This window comes from Corvus brachyrhynchos, unplaced genomic scaffold (assembly GCF_000691975.1).
Source record: "Corvus brachyrhynchos isolate BGI_N302 unplaced genomic scaffold, ASM69197v1 scaffold99, whole genome shotgun sequence".
NCBI classification, from domain to species: domain Eukaryota; kingdom Metazoa; phylum Chordata; class Aves; order Passeriformes; family Corvidae; genus Corvus; species Corvus brachyrhynchos.
The window spans coordinates 268,963-289,470 of record NW_008239778.1 but is presented as its reverse complement, the minus strand read 5'-3'; the positions used below and the strand labels follow the sequence as shown (position 1 = coordinate 289,470).

The 20,508-nt window shown below is 54.3% G+C and overlaps 1 protein-coding gene across 2 annotated transcripts in view; it reads right to left on the bottom strand.

Annotated features, from left to right (window-relative positions):
- Nucleotides 1-20,508, bottom strand: part of SMG6 (SMG6, nonsense mediated mRNA decay factor) — a 107,505-nt gene that overhangs the window by 41,468 nt on the left and 45,529 nt on the right. For both annotated transcript variants that reach the window (XM_017742972.1, XM_008640327.2), the window contains exons 11-13: nucleotides 12,449-12,565; nucleotides 11,765-11,924; nucleotides 3,316-3,517 (exon numbers count right to left, since the gene is read on the bottom strand). In XM_017742972.1, the coding sequence (XP_017598461.1) occupies nucleotides 3,316-3,517; nucleotides 11,765-11,924; nucleotides 12,449-12,565 (479 nt within the window). The remainder of the gene's footprint in view (nucleotides 1-3,315; nucleotides 3,518-11,764; nucleotides 11,925-12,448; nucleotides 12,566-20,508) is intronic.

Sequence of the window (20,508 nt, the reverse complement as noted above, 5' to 3'; positions counted from 1 at the left end):
AGTCAGAACGTTTTCACTCAAAATAAGAGCCAGGCCAAATGCTCAAAAACTTACTGAGAAACTCTGGCTGAATTCTGCACTCCATCTGCTAAATGGGACGTGGAGAACAAAAAGGAATGGGAAGCACAGTGTTTGTCCTATACAGCTTACAAAACAACCACCCTGTTGGTAGAGCCAAGAGCCCAACACCATTTTTAAGCCCAATTCCCTTCAGTTCTGCCTTTCAACAGATTCTTTTCCTCTGAAATATTACAAATTAATTAAGAAGCTAGGGGGTAAAAGAATGGGGTAAGGATTTGGAGCATCAGCAAGCAAGGTGAGAGATCCTTGTGGTAAAAGCCAACTGCCTCTTCCTTGCCATGCAAGTGGTAGAAAAGGGACCCAGAGTCACTCTGGCACACCAGAACCCTCCTCCCAGCCCACAAGACATTCACATTGTGCCATATAAAGAGCAGTACATTCTCATTGCCTCTCCAGCAAAGAATTTGGGCTGAAAACTGGGCCAAGACTGAGAACACAAAGAAATTGGGTGCAAAAAATAACTCCTGCTAAAAAGCAATGAAAAACCAGTATGGGAAAAAATCAGTGCCAGAGGGAGCTGCTCCATTGCCATCGCTTGCTGGAGGCTCAGGGACACAGATCCCAACACGCCACCATGCTCAGCACAGACATGCACCCTTTCCACTGCCAACAGCCCAGAGATGCATCCCCTAGGCTCAGAATGGTTTGGGCTGGGAGGGATCTTAAAGACCATCCAGTTCCAACCCCCTGCCGTGGACAGCGACACCTTCTACTAGACCAGGTTGCTCCAAGCCCTGTCCAACCTGGCCTTGAACAGATAAGCTGCTGAGGAGTTGGATTCATCTGGGCTCTGCAAGCTACAGGGAGGGCAAGGAGCAGATGGTGGACTGGAGATGGGACCCAAGTTTAAGTTGGGTTGGGGGATTCTTTGCTAGAAAGTGCCTTTTTGTATCTTGCTCACAGTCACTCTCACGTGGGTTTGTGCCTCTCAGTCCTGGCTGGCTCTGCAGTGCCTTCTGCAACACCCCACTCCTGCAGAGTCCAATAATTCCTTCATTAATGCTGCAGAGCGATGACATTTGTGGACCAGGGCAGTCATTTGACTGTATTGATGCAGCTGCCACTCCAGTTCCTTTCTAGAGTGTTTCCAAATTGCAGAAAATGAGGTAGGATCATCCAAAGAGGTCACTTTGTCTCCTATTCCAAGGTGTTTACCTCAACCCAAGTTCTACCTGAGAGAGTCACCCTGACTGCTTTTAAAATCTCCAAGGCTGAAGAGTTCCTGAAGACTCACTAAGGAGGCTGCTCTCAAGTGCTGAACTACCCAAAGGTGTGAAACCTTTCCTAAAGTCTCACTTTAATCTATTTTGCTGCAATTTCTGCTCATTCCTTCCTGTGCTTTACAGCATGGAGCTGGAGGACAGCTTGTTCTCCTCTCTGCCTTTTCCCCAAATTTCCTTTAGACTAAAAAGCCCCAGCTCACCCAGGCCCTTCTTGGAAATCAGGCTTTTGAGCTCTCTTTTCTAACTCACTGTCCTCCTCTTCATCCTCTCAGGTGTCCTCTCCACACTGAACATGCACACCTGCTGTTTCACCTGTCTGGTCATTAATAAAAGCACTGGTCAGAAAGAAATAAAGGGGTACAGGCACAGCCAGGCCTCGCTGCTTCCCTCTGGGATCGGTACTGCTTTTCCAGCAGAACTGAGAACACACCATGCCCGATATTCCCAAATTCCTGGGTGGCTGGTGTTGAGTTGTGAGGGTACCAACTCCCACCTGTGGAGTTGTGCAGTTTCTTCACAAAGCACCAGAACCAGAGCTGGGACAGGGAGAACTCAGCTTGGAAGCTCTGGTGCAGGTACAGGACAAAGACACAAAGATGAGTGCAAGTGCCTGGCAGGGCAGGTAGATGGCACTCCAAATAAACTGGTGTGTAGTTAGAGGAGGCAGAGTTCAGGGAATACCGACCCCCTCCCACAAGTTACAGGGCACCAGGGCTGCTCAGCCACCTCACCTGCCTGCTGGGGGCTCTGGTTTGTGGCTGCTGGGAAAAGAATCTCTGTATAGGGACACTGGGACTGTCCCCAGCAGAACCCCCATGAGGCCACCACACACACTGGGCAAATCTTAGGGCAGCAATGGCAAACAACTGCATGCTTCTTATTTTAACCCTGTCAAACAGAGCCTTGAAAATTCATGTTTCCACAGACACTTCCTGGACTAAGGTGCTTCCCCAAACTGGGAGGGCTCTTGGTTTTACTGGGAGCCCGTGCTCCTGTGCTGCAGGCAGTGCTGTGAGCACAGGCTGGGGCAGACAGAGAAGTGAAACAGAAATTCGCACCTTTGGGTCCCTCTGTGAGAAAGGTCCCGAATTTCTCACTGTCATTTCAGGACAATGTCAGGAGAAGAAGTGGCACCAGGAAAGGCACCTTGCCACTGTCACACACAGGCTCTCCACAGAAACCTGCCTCTGCATCCCCACTTCTCCTCCTGGAGCACCAATCCCTCAGGGAGGGGACACTGCAGCTTCCCAGATGAGCCACGTTTTTGGAGCTGCAGTTCTGCCTCTGAGCAGGAAACTGTTGAGAGCCACTCTCATCCTGCCGTGCCTCCGAGGGCGTGCAAAACAAATGCCATTGTGCCTCCTCCATCCCCCACCAGGCTCAGACACGTTCTCCAAGTGCAGCCCCCAGATCCCTCCTGGCCAGGTGGTGGCAGAGAGCAGACCCAAAACCCCACATCAACAAGGGAACTGATTTCATTATTCTAAAAACAAACAGGCAAAGGAAAGTTCAGCCTAGAATGAGCTCCTAGAGCAAAGAAAGGAAAATAGAGAGCGGGCAGTGGGGAATGCTTCATATTCCTAAAAGCCTTTTGTACGTTAACACATGGTGTCTGCTTCTCTCTAGTCACCTATTTATCACTCTCCTCTTTAGAGAAGGAAAAAAGTCCTGGCTGCCTTCCTAAGGCAGAGTTTTGTGGCCGGGGGGAGGGGGAGGGTGCTTTAAGCATGATGCAAACCATTTGGAGTGCACCGAGAGCTCTGCCAACACAAGCTGCACTATTTAAACAAGTGAGGAAATGATCGTATATACAACATGCCAGCGAGCACACACACACCAGAGGAAGTCGAGAGGGGTTTTCATGACACAGAGCTGGATGTCAGCGGCTGAAAGGTCGATATTTTCCCTTAACACCCTTCTCAATGACTTAATCGTGTTCCGTTTGCACAGAAAACTTCCCAAGAATAAAAGTCTGGAGGAATCGAGGGGGGATGTTTGGCCTACTGCTGACCTTGTCCGAGGTCCTCTCCACGTAGCAGGGCTCCTGGGGGGCGACCAGCAGGGGAACGAAGCCCGAGAGCAGCCGATCCTCTTCCAGGCTAAGCAGGGCAAGGTCGTCATCTGGGTCCTTGTACAAGGGCACCTCCGACTGATTCACTGTGGTCAGTATGTTACAGAAGTCAGCCAGCGTCGCCCACACATCTACTGAGACCCTGGGAGAACGAGGAGAGACGTGAGCAATTCAGGGCTGGAATGCGTTGGGAGTTGCCTGCAATGCTGCAGCGAATACCAGAGAGGTGAGGCGAGGCGAGGCACGGCACCGCTGCTGCCCTGCCCCGCGGGACGGCTCCGCAGCTGCGCTGGCACCCACCCCGGCAGGGACCGTGACCCTCGCCCGCCAGCGCTGACCCCGGCCACCGTCCCCCGGCATGGGGATGGGCTCCCGGGATCTCGCCCTCGCCGCTGCTCTGCCCACCTCTGCCCGCTCCCCCAGCCCGAGCGCCCGCGGGCAGCGGCCTCCCCGTGCGGTGCCGGCAGGAACCCGGCTGGTTCCAGATGGGAGAAGGGATGAGTTACTCAATTTTAAAGCCTGCTGGGAGGACAGAGCGAACACCCGCGTTGCTGTCGGGGCTGAAAGGGCTCTTGGAGGGCTCCAATCCACCCTGGGGGGCTCCAGCCCAGCCCCGAGCATCCTCTCCTTCGAGAAGCTCTTATCGGCTGTGGCCACGTGCTGCAGCCAGGCTCTGCAGCACAGAGATTTTCTCAGTTAAACCCCAGCCATGGGGGGTTAAAGCTGTGTTTTGCTTCTGGCCATGGGTTTCAACACTCACGAGCGACCTGCAAAGCTGCCTGTGCCACGTCTCACGTTCCCAGAGTGGCAGTGATGTGCAGGGTGCAAACGCGAGGCCAAGGGTAGCCCTGGACCGCTTTCCACGGGTTCCCATCACACACCCCCACAGCTGAGCACAACCCAAGGAGGACCCAGCACCCCAGAGTGAGCCAGTGTGGAGAAAGCAGGGAAACAGGCAACAAGCATGGCGGGGTACTACAGCTGACCAGGCTGCCTTGCACTGCATTTCTCCTTCCTGTTTCTACAAACACTCAGATTGGGGGTTTTTTTAGGATGTAAACTGGGATTTAAGTAGGAAATAGGGGAAACTGGGGCTGATGTGCTTCTGGTGGGCTGTTCCTCCACCCCACAGCTCTGGAGAAAAGTACAGGGAATCCAGCATCCCCTGGGGTGCAGCAGTGACCGGTGCGGGCCGAGGCAGCCCAGGGCTGGAGGGAGGCCCCCTGCTCTTTGAACTGCTCCAGGTGGACAGAGTCTGCACTCGGTTATTTACGGGAATCAATGTACCAGGAAAGCACACTGAAATGAAACATCTTGTTTTCAAGAGCGTCCTGGGAGCCAGGCAGAATGAGGAGCCATTAATCAAAGCCCGGCACATAATCAGCACACATGTAACGCAGAGTCGCCCACGTCCCCGAGCCAGCCCTAGCCCACGTCCTGCAGGGGAGAAGAGGTCCTTCAAAACCCTCTGGTCACAGACACCAGGAGCTGGGTTCATTCACAAAGCTCCATCGCTTGGCTCAGCCAGGTCTGGCTGTCAGAAATGTTTAAATATGGAAAAAAATAAACAGTTGCAACACGTTTTTCGGAGGGATCTGTCCGAGGCCCTTTGTGATGTAATGGGAAACGCTGCGTTTGTGCTACCAGCTGGAAAATAAACAGAGCTGCGAGGGTTAAAAGGAACTGAACTTTCCACGACCCCTATCTGCAAAAGAAGAAAATAATAAGAGGAATGATCCACTGCCCCACAGCCCTGATAGTTTATCCTCCGGCCCGGGCTGCAGAGACAAGCACCGGATGTGATAGGGCTGCTCTGGGCCACCTCCAAGGCGAGCTCTGCCCATGGGAGATGCACAGGGCTTGGGAGGCTCAGCCTCCCCCAGTGCCCTGCTGGCAACTGGGCTTGGCTGCCTGAGGCCAGTCACATAGCACTGGTGGGGCCCCACGGCCACGAGGGCTCGCTGGGATGAAGGAGGTGCAGAGGCATCAGCAGGGAGAGGAATGGGAAAAGTGCCCGCAACTGCTGGGGAATGAGAGCACTGGGGTGCTGGGGACAGGCAGGGATGCAGGGGACATTCCCAGGGAGCTGGGACAGCCAGCTGCATGGGGCCACGGTGGAGGAGAGTGGAAAGAAACACATTGCAGAGAGCTCGCCCGTATTCCCAATAAGCAGAGCTGCAGGCAGGGGATGATGGTGATGGTGAGGGCGGGAGGGAGGCAGAGGGCAGTGGCAGGATGCTGGGCTGGACTGGGATTCACAGCAGGGCAGGGGTAGCGGTGGCAGGGGTATCAGCACAGATGAGGTACAAGGAGCATCTCCCTCCACAGGGCTTGGATCCAAAGTCAGAAAAATGCCACAGGAACAGTCACTGAGCTGGCACTGCTAATGCCCTTGCAGGCACCCAGCCCAGCAGCGCCCTTCCCTCTCCCCCCTGGCAGCATTGCCAGGCAGGGCACCCCTCACCACCTGTGAGTGTGAGAGCAGTCCCTGTCACTTCATCCTTCACCTACAGCTTGACAGTGCCTTGCCACATCTGCCATTTGCCCTGGATGTGACAGATTCCCACCCTGGGCTCACTCCAGTCAAACCTCAGACTGTGCTGGCTCCCTGGGTAGCCAGCTCTCACTGCAATGCTACCCCAGCAGCGCCCTGCAGAGCCTTCAGAAAGCCAAGAAAGAAGCAGTGCTGGCATTTTTCCCTGGTTTTCTCCTGTGATGGCAGAGGCAGCACTGCAGAGATCAGTTCTGACCATTTTCTGCCACCCCCTCAGGTGCAGCTCCTCCTCTGCAGCACATCTCCCATCACTGCCACCACCAAGATCATTCACTGGCAAAGCCAGTGGGGACAAACGGCTCACACTGACACCTATGGCTCTGTGAATCTCCTGCTGGGACATGCACTCGCCCTGGAAGGTCACACAACACTTGTGAGCCCTCTCAGCCTCCTTCTCCCCACTGCCCCTGCCCAGGACCAACCTCACGGCTAGCCCCAGGCATTTCTGGCTTATGTCACCCCACGGCGCGGTGGTGCTGGAGCCTCCGTGCAGAGCCCAGGCAGTTCCAGGTGCCTGGAAGCTCTGTGCAAGCACAGTGCCACGGCTTCGACGTCCCTCAGCGGAGGGAGGCCCTGAATTACTGACACTGAGCCCAGGCACGCCACTCCCAGGTACAGGGACGAGGCTCCCAGAGCTTTTAAGCGAGGAAGCGAGAAGGGGGTTAGCGCGAGGTCTTTCCTTGGAACGGGGGTTCATTCACTTCCCCACAGACACATTTACATTTGCTTATTCCACTAGGACAGGAAAAAAAAATAAGAGCTAATTTCTTTTTTATTGCCTCAGGATTCCAGGTTTAATGTAGCTGTCAGTGTGAGCGCAGCCCAGCTGCAACGCCGACGGACACGGCCCAGCCAGGCAGCGGCGAGAGCCGCGCAAGTGCGCAGCGAGCTGGACCGCGGCCCCGGGGCCGAGCACCACCCTGGCGAGGCTGGGGATGGCTCCTGGCAGAGATGATGCATCACCACCTGGCCAAAGGCACACGGTGAAGCACGGGGAGAGCAGAGGATGCCAGGGTGAGCCTGATGCTCGCCGAATCGCCACGCGGGGCTCTGGCGTGAGCCACCATCCTCACCGGGGGCGCGGGCTGCCTGGTGATTAATATCAAGCACAATGACCCCATGTTACAAGCCTGCGGGGGCCTGTGGAGGTGGCCATTTCCTGTGTAATACCAGCTTGTTTAAACACTAACATCCAAACTCCACAGCTGCAGCACAAACCCGGAAAGCGCGGCGCAGAAGAAGCCCTGCATTGTGTTCCCAGCCGCTGCCGAGCCGCGCTGCCGTGCAGATGGCAAACGCCTCGGGCCGCGCGCTCCCGGTGCCCGCCGGATGAGGTGCTCTGCAGCCTCCTCCTGGGCTTCCTCTCTGCTGGACCATGGGAAGCTGAACTGAAAGTGGCTCCTTTGCAAGGAGCAAAAAGGGTTGGCCACTGGAGCTCTTCCCAAAAGGTGTTCACCAAGCTTGTTCCGGGCTGAGAGAGAGCAGGATGAGGGGGTCACAGCCCTTCTGCATCAGCGATTTCCCCCACTCTGCCCTGTACACGGTTATCCATAAACCCATTCCTCTCCCAGGAAGCCGCCTTTAGAGCTGGAGGGATGCTCTCCTCCCCAGGAGAAGTGCAGTCTCCTCCCAGCCAGCCTCTGCTTTGCCACAGCCCCCTTCTCCACAGAGACTTTTGGTTTCTCCTTTGGTCAACTTTATCTCCAATCTCAACCAGGTTTACACTACTGAGACACCTCTGAACCCTGGCTTTGATGTCTCCATAGGGAAACTGGTGGCCAGTGTTACTGAGACTGGGATCTGCAAAAGGGATTTTCCATTTAGTCTCCAGCAAACTCCAGCAATGTCTTGGCACCCCTGTGCAAGACTCTGTCCATCCCTCCCAGTGGGAGCTGCCATCTCAGTGACACTTCTCTGCAAGAGCCATGTGATGAGAGCGATCTGGCACATCTCTCTGGGAAGGTAAGCTCTAGAATGTGCTCACAGCTTTTGGATTTAATACTCGGTTTAAATTAACCATTTCTAAATGTTTGCAGACGGTCTCCACAAACTGAGAGGCCCTTGGCCCCGCGTGGAAGGAGCATGGGTTCGCCAGGGTCAGCCCTGCAGCAGTGTCTGTCTAGCCAGTGGCTTCCCCATCAGTCCCTGTGCTTTGTTTAGCAATGGATTAATTATGGCAACAGAGCAGAGCAAGGAGCAGCTTTGCTCCCTCTGTCCAGCCCTCTTCACCTGCTTCCCAGCCATATGTCCCAAAAGGGGATGGAGTCACTTGTACAGTGGCCTCCTTGGAGATCCACCTTTTGACCCATCTGCTGCCAATATCTCTGCCTTGGGGGATCCACCCTACTCCCTTCTTCCCAGAATCCCTGCTTTTACACCCCAACCTCTGCAATTTACTCCTGGGGACATTTGGTCCGAAAGATGCTTCTCCAACTGCCTTAAACAACCACCTGCAGAGAACTCGACACAAGGTTTGCCATAAAACATGCAGACAGAAATTAATTTTAAGATACAAAAGTGACAGCTGCTTGCTGCTAGAAGTCCTGGCAACACCTGGTTCAGACACACAATTCCCGAGGCACTGAAGCAGAGAAGTCCAAGGTTAAGTTTAGCTCCTATTCTGGAAAGACATGAGGAAAGAGTCATGGAAAGCTTGCTGAGCACCTCTTCCAAAATAGGAAGAACACCCTTCACCTCTCAAATACACACAGAGAGGTGTTTAGGAAGTCCAACAACTGTTCCAGGGCATCCCCTGAGCCATGGTGACCATGCAGTGTGGCCAGGAGCTGGATGAGTGCACTAGACCAAGAAGGGTGGATTTGGGGAAAGATGGAGCTTCTCGCTTGGGTTGAATTCAAGACTGCTGAGCCCCCAGGTAGGGACAGGATGTCTGCCAGGAACCAGGGTTCATTCCCAAGCTCCCACCAAGAAAAAGGACCCTGAAGACACAGCCTCCTGAGCCTCTCATCCCACTCCACGGAGCCCATTCCCGCATGGCTCACATCCATCTGCCGGCTTTCGGCAGCGCTCGCTCCTCACACCTTTCCCTCCGCCTCTGTCCAAGGGGGAAAGCAGCGAGCTGAGGAATTTGGTGTGGGGTTGGTTTTGTTGGGTTTTTTTTTTATTGTAAGGACTCAAATCCAGCAGTGTGATAAATGCATCCGAGCTACAATTAGGAAGATATATAGCATCAGAACGCGAAGGTCTGGGCAGCGTGGTGAAACGCGGGCTCTCCAGAGCCCCAGCTATGTTTCCCATTATGTAACCCTGGTCATGGGCAGACAGCCAGACTCCAAATGAAAAAGAGACTCTGGCTTGGCACCGTTTCTATTTTCCTATCCTCATTCGGGGTCAGCGCAGTGTCATACAGCTGCAGAGAAAGCTCCGGGGATTAAACCTGGGAAAGACTCCAAGACCAGGACCCGGGTTCAAGTACCAGCTGAAAGCAATAAACCAACTGCCACAGCTGGGCTGAGTTTAGACGTTCTCAAAGTCCCCCAGCTCTCTCCCATATGAAGAAGAAGCGATTGTGAACATGGTGAGCGAGGCCTTGGGACACGCAGCCCCGGCCCAAAGCTCCGGCCGAGTCCTGCCAAGCTGCCTCGCTGGCCCCGAGCCCAGCCCGGCATCCTGGCCCCGGATGAGCTGCACTTTGATGCAAGCTCTGGGCTCTGAGTGGGCTGCCAGGTGGGTATGAGGCCTGTTTTTTCCAGAAGCTTTAGCACGTTCATGGCATCCCTGCAGGGCGCTGCTGTGCTTCAGGGGATTTCTACATCCCTTTTCTGCGCCCACACCATCACAAGGGGCAAGGAAAGTGGTTTGAGAGTATCCAAACAGCTTCTCTGTTGGCAGTGGTGGAATCTCACAGCATGTCTCAGAGGCAGGAGCATGTGTGACACGGCACAGGCTCCTCACTCAGTTCTGCAACTTGGCATCTGCACTTGCTCCTCACGTGCTCTCCCTGCTCCTGAGCTCACCCTGCCCATAAACCTTGGCTTACTCCACCACGCCTGCTGCTCTGACCCATGTTTTACTTCTAAACTTCTTTGAAGCTGCTCCTATCTAAACCCCTGCACTCGGTGGCTCTACCTGGTTCCTGAAGAGCCCCAGGGCAGCCAGCAGGCTTGTGTCAATAGAGAGCTGAAACACTAACCCAGTGCTCTCCTTTTCCTTTCCTATCCCCAGGGCAAACATTGCAAATCCCAGGTCATGCCCAAGAGCAGAGCTGGTTCCCTGCTGTTCGTCACTACCTGCATCTCCACGGAAGCTCAAACACTGCTGTCCCAGAGTCCTGGACTGTGGAACCACCAACACCCATCCATACAAGAGGTCTGGGCTGGAAGAGCAGCATGGCTAAGGCAGATTCTCCATGTGAGCCAAAGAGCACCGCGGTGGAGGAGCTGGGAGCCAACACAGGGCAAGTGGGATGGGATGGGCACAGTGGGACAAGAGGGGCTGCTCAGCCACCCTCCATGGAGAGGCCAAGCAAGACAGAGACCCTCATTCCTCCACTGAGCACATCAGGATCTTGTGGAGTAGAGCCCCCAGCCTACACCCACCGCTCCCCCAAGAGCCCTGGGGTGGGCTGCCACCACCTGCTCCGTCACGCCAGGGGGACACGGCCCCGCGCCCCGCAGGAGGGGGAGCAGCTCGTCCTGGGGCAGGCGCCGAGCGCTGGCTGTGTGAGCCCGATCAGAAATTCCATCTCGAGGCTGCCCGTGGCCAAGGGCTCGGCAGCTCCCTGCGCAGGCAGCGCGAGGGGAAGGGGGGGATTGGTGCAGCCGCGTTCACGTGACGGATCCCAGTTTGAGTTCCTGCCCAAAGATGGGCAGCAGTTCACATGAGCAGGCAGCGGTCCCACACCGAGCAGCCGACAAACAGAAAACAGACTCCATCTCCACAAAATGAGGCCCAGAACTTCCTGTGTGAGATTTCCATTTCCTCAGCCAAATGAAAAAGAACTGGAGTAAGAGGCAATAAACCAGGAGAGCAGGACTGGACCTGACGCACGGAGCGGGGACCCATTAATGGTTAAGCCACTTTGCTGGATTACTCTTAATGCGCCTTCCCATCACCCTGGGTTCTGGCTCCTTTGGATTAACAATAAGACGTGATTTCAGGCTCTGGATCCGGAGTACCGGAGGCAGATGGAAAATCCTGCGGGAAAGCAGCTACGGAGCATGCTCAGATGCTGTTTCGCATACTCCATACTTGGCCCCTTCGCTCAATTTTCTGTCCAAAAATATGCAAATTGCCTAGTCCGCATTATGGACGAATGGGCTGAAATTGGCCAGTTTAGAAAATTAACCCTTTTGTGCATTGCAGGGTAGGGACAAGCGGTTTCTGAAGCAGAGGGGAGGTGACTTTTGGAGCTCCAGAACAAGCAAGCTGCTCCAGGCTAGCCCAGCCCAACCAAGGTTGGCCTGACTCAGTCAAAAAAAAAGGTAACAAAATGCTTATGCTGGAAATGGAGTTCCCTCTGGTCCAGAGGAAGGCCCTGCCTGTCCAGCTGGCTGAGCCAGTGGAACACCTAAAGGAGGGATATCCCAACAAAACCAGATGCACATCCTAAGCAGAAAGTAAAAATCCACCTCATAAGCCATCTTCTAACACATGGAAACAAAGGGCAGCCACCAGGCACCCTCCAGCATCACTCACACACCAGTGAAGAAGTCACTGTGTCACCAAGGGGGACAAATTCCCAACATTTCCTGGGCAGTGGGCCTTGCCTGGGTGCTCAGGTCATGGTGCCACAGCCAGCAGTAAAGCATGAGCAAGGGGGAGGGGTGGCATGAGGAGCTCAGGGAGGGAGCAAAAACCAGAGGGTGCACGTACTGTTTGGGGAGCTCAAGAGACGTTGGAGGAGGATTCCAGGTGTCCGGGTGGCCAAGCATCCAGTCCGACCAGACCTTCACACTGGGGAGCAGCTCCTTCAGGTCCTGGGGCAAGGCAGAGACCTTGATGTCGTCCTCCTGCTCCATCTCTTGTGGCTGAACTGCAAATACAAGACGTGAAAGCTGAGGCAGCTCACCACAGCCAGGCTCAGGCAGGGACTGGGAAAGTATGACACAGATCCCAACATCCCAGCCTTGGACGCACAAGGGAACAGCCACAACCCACAGCAAGCACAAAGACAGATCTGTTCTCCCTACATGGACTGGCCTAGAGGGCAAGCCAGGGTGTTTGTGATCCCTTTATTGAGGGCAGCAGGGTGCCACTGCACCAATCAGAGAGATAGGATACCCAGGTCCCAGTTTTGGGAAGTTTCCCAGTTGCTGGCAGAAAGCATGGCCTGAGTCCATCCCTTTCTTCCAAATATTTCTCTCTGCACACATCAAGGGCTTTCCTGCAGCTCATCCAGCTATAACCTGGGCAGAGCTTGAGATGCTAGGGGATGATCCTAATGCCCCAACAGAGGGGAAGGGATGTGCAAACCAGCAGAGAATGAAGGCCTGACCCCCACCAGGCTGCCTCGTGGGCTCCTGCATGGGTCCTGCTGCTACGCTTACACATCCTTACCTGGCACACATTCCCTCAGCAGGCTGGTGCACCTCCTCACCAGGAGTGCAAACATGGAGAGCCCCAGGGCCGTGGCCTGTTCCTGGATGACGGAGCGGCAGTCCTCAGAGATGCACTCTAGGAGACAGAGAGGGTTTGGGTCAGATGTTCCATCCGGTTCCACCTTCACAGCCTCCACAAGGGGCAGGGGTGAGCGATTCCCTAACTCACACCTGTCCCAGACATAATTGCTCCATGTAGGGGGGAGAAAAGGTGGTGAGTAGCTGCTCTGGAGTAGAAAGAGGCTGCAGCCACCCTGCCCACACCATGCCCAAGCCCATGGCGTGTGCTGAGCCAGCCAGGACCATGCTGGCACTCAGGGCTCCCAGCACAGAAGCTGCTGCTCCAGGCTGATGCCCTCCCCTGAGGAGGGGGGTATGTTTAAGTGTTAAAAGGGTAATTAGCTGCATGTTTGATCTCTCTCCCTGCTGGAGTTTCAACCTCAGCAGCTGAGGAGGGGGTTCCTCCCATTAGCTCCACAGTCACACAACAGCTTGTCAAGAGAGCTTAATTGGAACTGTTACTCAAGGAGATGCCACATGACCACAGCTCTTCCAAACAGAGCCGGCTCAGAGTGAGAGCAAATCCCCCCAGCACATCCACCCGGCCAGAAACCACTTCTGAGGCTGCTGAGAGCAGCGGGGAGCTGGCTCAAGGGAACTGCCTGGAGCCGGGCATGGGTTAGGCTGGGGAGTGCTGTGGGACATGCCAGCCTGCCCAGAGCTCCCTGAAGGGGTTTAAGGGCAGCCTTTGCCTTCCCAACTCCCTCTACTCCACCCTACATCCTCCCAAGATGTGGGGGAGTGGCTGGCTGGGGAGAACCCACACACTTAGGGGGTTCCTATCCACCCACGCCATTTACTCTGTGCAGGATGCTCCTTGCTGGCTTTCTGCAGGATCAGAGCTTTCAGCCTGAGAACAGCTGCCCCAAGGCAGGCAGAGGAGTTTTACAAACTCACAGGTACTGACTCTGAATCGGTGAGTGAAGCCCCAGGGCTGGCATGGGGAGGGAGAGCCCCCCGAGCCCCCCAGCACCTCTAACAGAAACATCAGCACCAGCTGCACGTCAGCATGGAGGTGTTGGGAGCTGAACTGCCCAGATGTGGCAGAGCAGGGATTTTGAGCAAAGGGCAAGAGGATTAGAGCAAGACACTGACACCCCATTTAAGCTGTGGCTAGCAAAACACCTGAGGTGCACAGAACAAACAGTGGGGTTTTAAGGACAGATCATTTCAGAGCAGTGGGGTGGGAGGTTAAAAACAACCAAAAAAAGACTAGAACGCACCAAGAAAACACACGAAAAATAAGGAGGAACATCTGTAGGCTTGATTGACAGTTCTTACAGCTGTCAATGAGTTCAGCACCCAGCGTGGAGACCACTGAGGGCACCAAAAGCACCTGGTACCTGAATGAGGGTGCTCTGCTCCCGGAGCCAGGGCTGAGCCGGTGCCGCAGAGCAATGGTAGGAAGTGCCGTACTGCAGGGGCTGTCAGCTTTTGGAAGAAACATAAAACTAAAGATGTGACCACTCTGGGACAGTAAATCTCTTTCATGAAGCCTTTCCCACAATTAAGAGTGTTAGTCCCAGGGCTCTGGCCACAGTCCAGTCCAAGAAATCACACTCGTCTTCCCCGCGCTCCCTCCTCCCGCACTCGGGTGAGATGCTGCACTGTCTTCACTTCTTGTCCTAAATGGACACATAACAAGACCACGGTGGTCCAGCTGCCACACCTGAGTCTGACAAGTCCCCTGGGCGGTGAAAATCTTCAGGCATTTCAACAAGGACCCCCACACTTTGAGTGGGCAACCCCCACGACTCCAGGCACTGCGCTCAAGCCAGACTCACAGTGACCCCCAAACTGAGCTGGTGCAAAAGCTGCATCCTGATCCCCCCCAAAACAGGCAAAGCTTAAAGGTGTTTGTGATGGCAAAGGTGATGAGCATCCCATATTTCAGGCTGTATTTCAGAGACTGGCTGCAAAAGCCAGACCAATGTTCTGTGGTGGCTGTGGCCAGGCTTGGTCCCAGCCCTTCCCACTGCCACCAGCAGGCTAAAAGTTCCCCACACAACATTTAACAACCAAAATACAGGAAAAAGTTTCTTGCACTTGAGCTGTGGCAGGTACAGCTGTCCATCAAACATCCTGTGTTGCTGCAGACACAAACCATGTGCCTACCAGGTCATAAAGGCACAGTGCTCTGATGTACCCCAATGATACTCAGTGCCCTGGCACAGCCTGCAAAGCTGCCCACTGTGCAGGTAAGAGCAGCAGGACACCCACATTTAAGGGCTGTTGTGACACAGTTCCAGCTCAGCTACCATGGGTGTTGTCAGCTCATCATTAAACTCATAAAATGCACAAACCTCCCCCAGTCCTCAAAGTTCATTCACCGGATGAGCTCATCGGCCTCATTCCCAGGAGGCTCCCCCAGCAGGGAAGGACAAACATCCAGGTGGGTGCTTGTTCAAGACCCCTGAACATGCACCAGCAAAGGTTCTTAAGAGCTTAATTGTAGGACAAAAGGGGAAAACACCATAAATCAGGAGAAACTTTCTCTCTGTGCCTTTTCACCACCTTCCTCGGGAAGCTGGGAGCTTTGGCTTGCCCCGAGCTGGGAGCCAGTGGCCAGGGCTAACAGAGGCTGTGGGGACAAACCCCAGGCCACCCCCGCCACAGGAGACAAGGTGAGGGTACAATCAAAGGGCAAAGCACTTGGAGTGTTTAAACAGAAACTTGCAGAGTGTTTTGAGTGATGGGCAATAAGGAAACCAACTCTCTGCACCCGCAGCGTGCAGTGTCTGAGCCTACCCTGGCACTAAGAGGAAAATACTTTGCAGAAAATATGCTGAAATGAGGGTTAGAGCAACAAATCTCTGCAGCCCACAGGGCATCATTACTTCTGAGCTGAGCAATGGTCTGTGCTGCTGGTAATGCACATTAAGACACAAACTTATTGGAAAAGAGATGTTTTTGGAGGATGGAGCGACACTTAGGTCATTTCTGTCCCTGCGGTTGCACCGCATTAGTAAAAATGGAGATACCAGCTGCCACAGAGCAGGGAGAGAGATCCTGACTGCCCAAATCAGGGCAAACCTTGTTTCCCCAGATCTGTTTCCCCAGACCCACAGTGGGTGCAGGACAAGCAGAATGACTGTCAGGTCCACAGGCAAACCTGCATCCTATCCCTGCAGGCTGTCACCAAAAGCTCGGTGACAGAGAATTCAAGTGGCATCAGTGGCACCCCAACAGCTAAAGCTGCCACAGATCTACTCCACTTCCTCCCCTGAAACCCCAAATGGGGCTGTAATCAGATAACCCTCCCAATTCACACCCAGCCACGCTGCGCAGCTAGGGCACACTGTGGAGGTGTCAGACAACTGTGGAAAGGAATCACACACAAAAGAAGGTGCCACAAGGTCACAAGCTCTGAGCTGGCTGGAGCTGTGGCTCCTCTGTGCCACCAGCAGCCACGGCAGTGACACTCCACAGGAAATCATCCAGCACCACCAACCACAACACATTCCCTCTCCACCTTTCTCCCCTTGAAACCCGGCAAACGTCCCTGTTAATGCCAGCCCTGGATAAACAGCTCCTGTCACGTCACCTCTCAGCTCTTGCCTGTGCAGCCACCCCTGTGAGCACGATCACGCAGCTCAGCGGGCTCACAAATGTCACCTCTCAGCTGTACCACTGCCTTCAAAGGTGCTGCGTGGGTGGAGAGGCAGGTGGGCAAAGCTGGCACCGCTACCTCAATAACTGCTTGTTAAACCACAACCTAAGGTCAGGAGCCTGCAGCACTCGCAGCCAAGACTGACTCAAAGTAAATTCACACCCTCGTCTGTGTTGCTGTACCAACACACAGCCCGTGGAGCAATGCTGCAGCCACAGCAGGGAGCTGAGCTGGCCTGAAAAGCCTCCTTTTGGGAGCTTCCTTAGGCTGGAGTTGTTTCGTGACCACCTGTAGCCCCACATCAACATCAGCAAAACTCAGGTCCGTGGAATGCTGCATGGGGCTAGAAAGGAGCAGCCAGAGCATTTTAAAGCAGAAGTGTCATCAAACACTTTGAAATGACTGATTTGCACTGCCCCACACTTCATAGGCTGAATTTGCCTCAAAGATCTGTCTTTCTGCACCAGAAAAATAAGTGAGAGCCCTGCAGACCCCTGCAAGCCCCTGTGAAGGTCAGGGCCCTGGAGGTCAGACTGGCAGCAGGACATGAGCTGTGACAGTTCTGAGCACCCTGCTGGACACTTGCCACTTGTCAGCCCCTTTTTCCAGCTGGCTCACACTTTGCTGAAGTTTCCATGCTGGGTGCCTGCCTTAGCCTGAATTCTCCTGGAAATTTTCAGCCAAAACAGCTTGGCCACTTGTGAGAATGAGGCTAGGAAACAAGATAGTGGCTTACCCCTGTTTGTAAAAAACCACTTACAACCTTTTCCTTGAGCTAATCTAGCAACTGCAAATCCTGGAACAAGGATCTGAGATTTTGCTGCAGAATAACCTTTTTAACAGAGAGTTTTCCTGCCCTACTAGAAATCTGTCAATTCTTGGCCAAGCTATAAACATCTGAAAGACAGCAGTTTTTCCACATTCAACAGGAATCCGTTTCAACAGTTAAAACCTGCTAAGATTTCACCTCCCTGAGCATGCTCCATCTTCCTACCTCCCTTCACCTAACCTGTGTTACAGGCAGCAGAGCTCCCATGCAGCACGTGGGGACCTCTGTAAAAATGTCCTTGTCCGACTGACTGCTGCTTGCTGCGAGCTGGAGTTTGGACCCAGGCTCCTCCAACTGGTGCCCAGGCTATCTGCTCTGAAGCAGAGCCCAAAGGCCAGAGAGGGAGAGGGATGGGATGGAAAAAATGGGAGCTGATGAGCATCAGGCTGCGAGCACAGAGCAAAAGCAACTGGGAACCAGGGACGGGTGGTTTTTCTGAAGATCAAGAAAAGTGGCTGAGCTGCAGAGGAGTCCTCCTGTTTCTTTACACTTAGGAAAGAGGGTTTTTTTTCCAGCTGAGGACTGGGCTGCACAGAGAGCGCTGTTTTCCTATCAGGAGGCAGTTTCCTGCAGGGATTGCAGGGAGCTGGGTGGATCAGCAGCTGCAGCGCCCTCTGCAAGCACCTACCTGGGCTCTGCTCCCACCCAGCCTGCAGCAGAGCCCGACCCAGGACTTCTGCAGCCATCAATCTACCTGTTGCACAGGGGAGAGGGTGAGAGACGGAGAGAAAGGGGACTTTTGTAGCGGGGAGAAATTTGTGTTTCTCTGAGAACGTTATATTCATGGAAAACATAAACCAACTGTCGTCAAAGTCGTCTGAGCTCAGGAAATGGAGCGGCCGGGAGAAGGCTGCCATGTGGCCGGATGTTATGTATTTCTAATTAGTGCTATACATCTTTCAGCAGCGAGTGTCCTTTTGCTGGGAAACACAACGCGCTGCCCTTGTTATTGTAACTGTCAGAGAGTGCTTAAACAGATAATCTCCAGGAAAAGTGATAAACACATCCCCTCTCCCACTAGGGTGTGCAAAACAGCAGTGCCAAACCTTTATTAGGGCAACACAACCAGCCACGGGAAATGGGAATGGGAAAAGAGCAAGGGGCAGCCGCCTACGAGGAGAGGGATTTGCTGGAGGAAGCTTCTCGTGGCTGCTCGAGTGCCATGTGCTGAAGGAAATCCTGTGAGGGACAATCGGGGCACAGCGAGCACAGAACACGTGGGCTGCTCACAGGGATGGGGCAGGGGCTGGGAGTGAGGGCTCCCAGCTGTTCTGCTCCGAGAGTGCCCCCAGCTTAGGTGGAAAGGAGCCACAGCAACCCCTGAGCTCACAAGCAAGCAGAGGACATGCTCCTCCATCCATCCATCCCAGCTAACAAAACACAAGGAATGCTGAACCTTCCACAGTTAAAACAATCCCAGCCAACAAGTCTCAAAGGAGACCAGATTCCTTTGAGTCAAGCAACCAGACTGCTCCAGCCAAGGGTCAGGAGGGCTCCAGGGGGACAATTTCCATGCTGGCCTCTCTGTCCTCACCTGAGCGGTGGCTCCATGCCGGGAAGCACAGAGCAGTGCTGGCAGCAGGTGATCCCAGTGCTGGCAGAGCAGCAGGGATGTGCTTTGCTCCCAGGGAACAACAGCTGAATCCACCTTTCCTGGTGACAGGCTGAAGGACTGTATGGGAAGGCACTCAAAAGAACGAACAGTTCTATGGACACAATCCCAAGGATGACATAACGGGCTGGCCAGGGGACACAGGAGCTGCAGGAGCTCGGTGAGCGCAGGGCTGGGGGCGAAGGCACCCGGCTGATGTGTCAGCACATCAAGTGTGGAGGCACAGACAACTGATTCACCAGCTGGCTGCTGCCCTGAGGGGAAAAGACCGGGGCTGGTCACCTCGGAGCTGACACCACCTGAAGGCAATTCCTTTGCTCCCTCAGCCCTCAGACACAGCTTTCCCAGTGAGTCACTCCCCGCCAGACGAAGCCCTGGCAGGGCTACAGGGCAGCCCCCCGGGGTGGGGCTGTCTGCAGGAAATGGGTGAGGAGAGCCCTGCTGCCGGCCCTGCCTGGTGGAGACCGCACACAACCACGGGAATATAAAGCAGCAAAGCCAGGGGGACGCTCAGAGCTGTGGGGCATTTCCCCAACACCCCCTCGCAGGGAACCTGTGACTCACTGGCACTCCCAGCTCTGGGAACTGGCGAGTCACAAACGCACTCATCTGCCCCCGAGAGAGCCTGGGAACCTGGAGGCACTGCTCAGCCCTGGCTAATACCCTGGGAACCATGGGCAGCTTTCCTGGAAGGATGCTCCCTGACTCTGAGCAAACAGGATGGCAGTCCCAGTCCACCCAGCACTGTGGCCGAGCTGAACATCCCCACCTGCAGCACACAGGGCTGAACCCCTTCCAAAGCAACCTTTGGATTTTAGTAATAACCTGGATGCCCCCAATCCACCTCCCTGTACTGATGGCAGGAAGGTCCTGGGAGGGTCCCAGTCACAGCAGCAGCAGCAGCACCGGGGAACTCGCTGCACGTGTTCCCAGAGCAGCTGGGGCCGCCCAGGAGCCGGCAGCTCCCTCTGCAACCCTGACTTGTCCGAGGGAGGGAAGGAGGGAGGCCTAGGAGGTTTTTTTTGCGGGGGGGGGAGGAAGCAGAGCTCCCTGTGGAAGCCATTAGATATTCAACACTTCATTTGTTTCCAGCCGTCCTGGACTGCAGTGCTGGGCTCTAGGACGGGAGGCTCTTCTCTGACGTAACCAGGAAGCAGCTGCAAAATTAAGGAATCCCTCATGACATCATAAAAAGGGTCGATGGTTTACAGGGGAAGGTATAAAAATTAATGACATATTCCCACCCGAAGCAGCGAGCCTGCCCAGGAGCCACAGGGGAAGCCATGCTCTGCCCGACGTGAAGGGGCTGCCTGCCCCAGACAGCTCAGTGATGCCAGCTCCCTTTGGCTGCTCCAGGAGCTTGTCTCTGGCTCTGATTGTCCCTAAGCCCAGGCAGGGCTGGATCCTTGCACCTGGGGTGCGATAACCAGCTCAGTATATCCTTCCTGACCCTGATGAACAAAGCTTTAGGGAATGACTTTAGGGACAGCTTTCTTGTGTACTCGGGGCTGGCCAGGAGTCAGCAACAAAAAACATCATTGTGAAGTGACTATTAGTAATAATAACTTAATAAGAAGTTGTTAATTTCCACGGGGAAAGCAGACACGTGCACAGAGTGTCCCCAACAGCCCAATTTCTGCAGGTCTGGAAGACCAACAGGACCTGCAAGAGGAGGCAATGGCAGTGGCACAAAGTCCCTCCCCACCACACAACCCGGGCTAGGTCAGAAAGAATGACATTAGCCTTGAGGACAAGCACAAAGCCATTTCCACTTGAAAAGGGAAAAGGATAGTGGTTTAAAATTAACGACAGCCTTTTCCAGGAAATATCAGTGGAAAGAAGCAGCCATTTTTAGAAATGTTATTCTCAGAAATTTCCTGAAAAGACCCATCAGTCAAAACACAGATT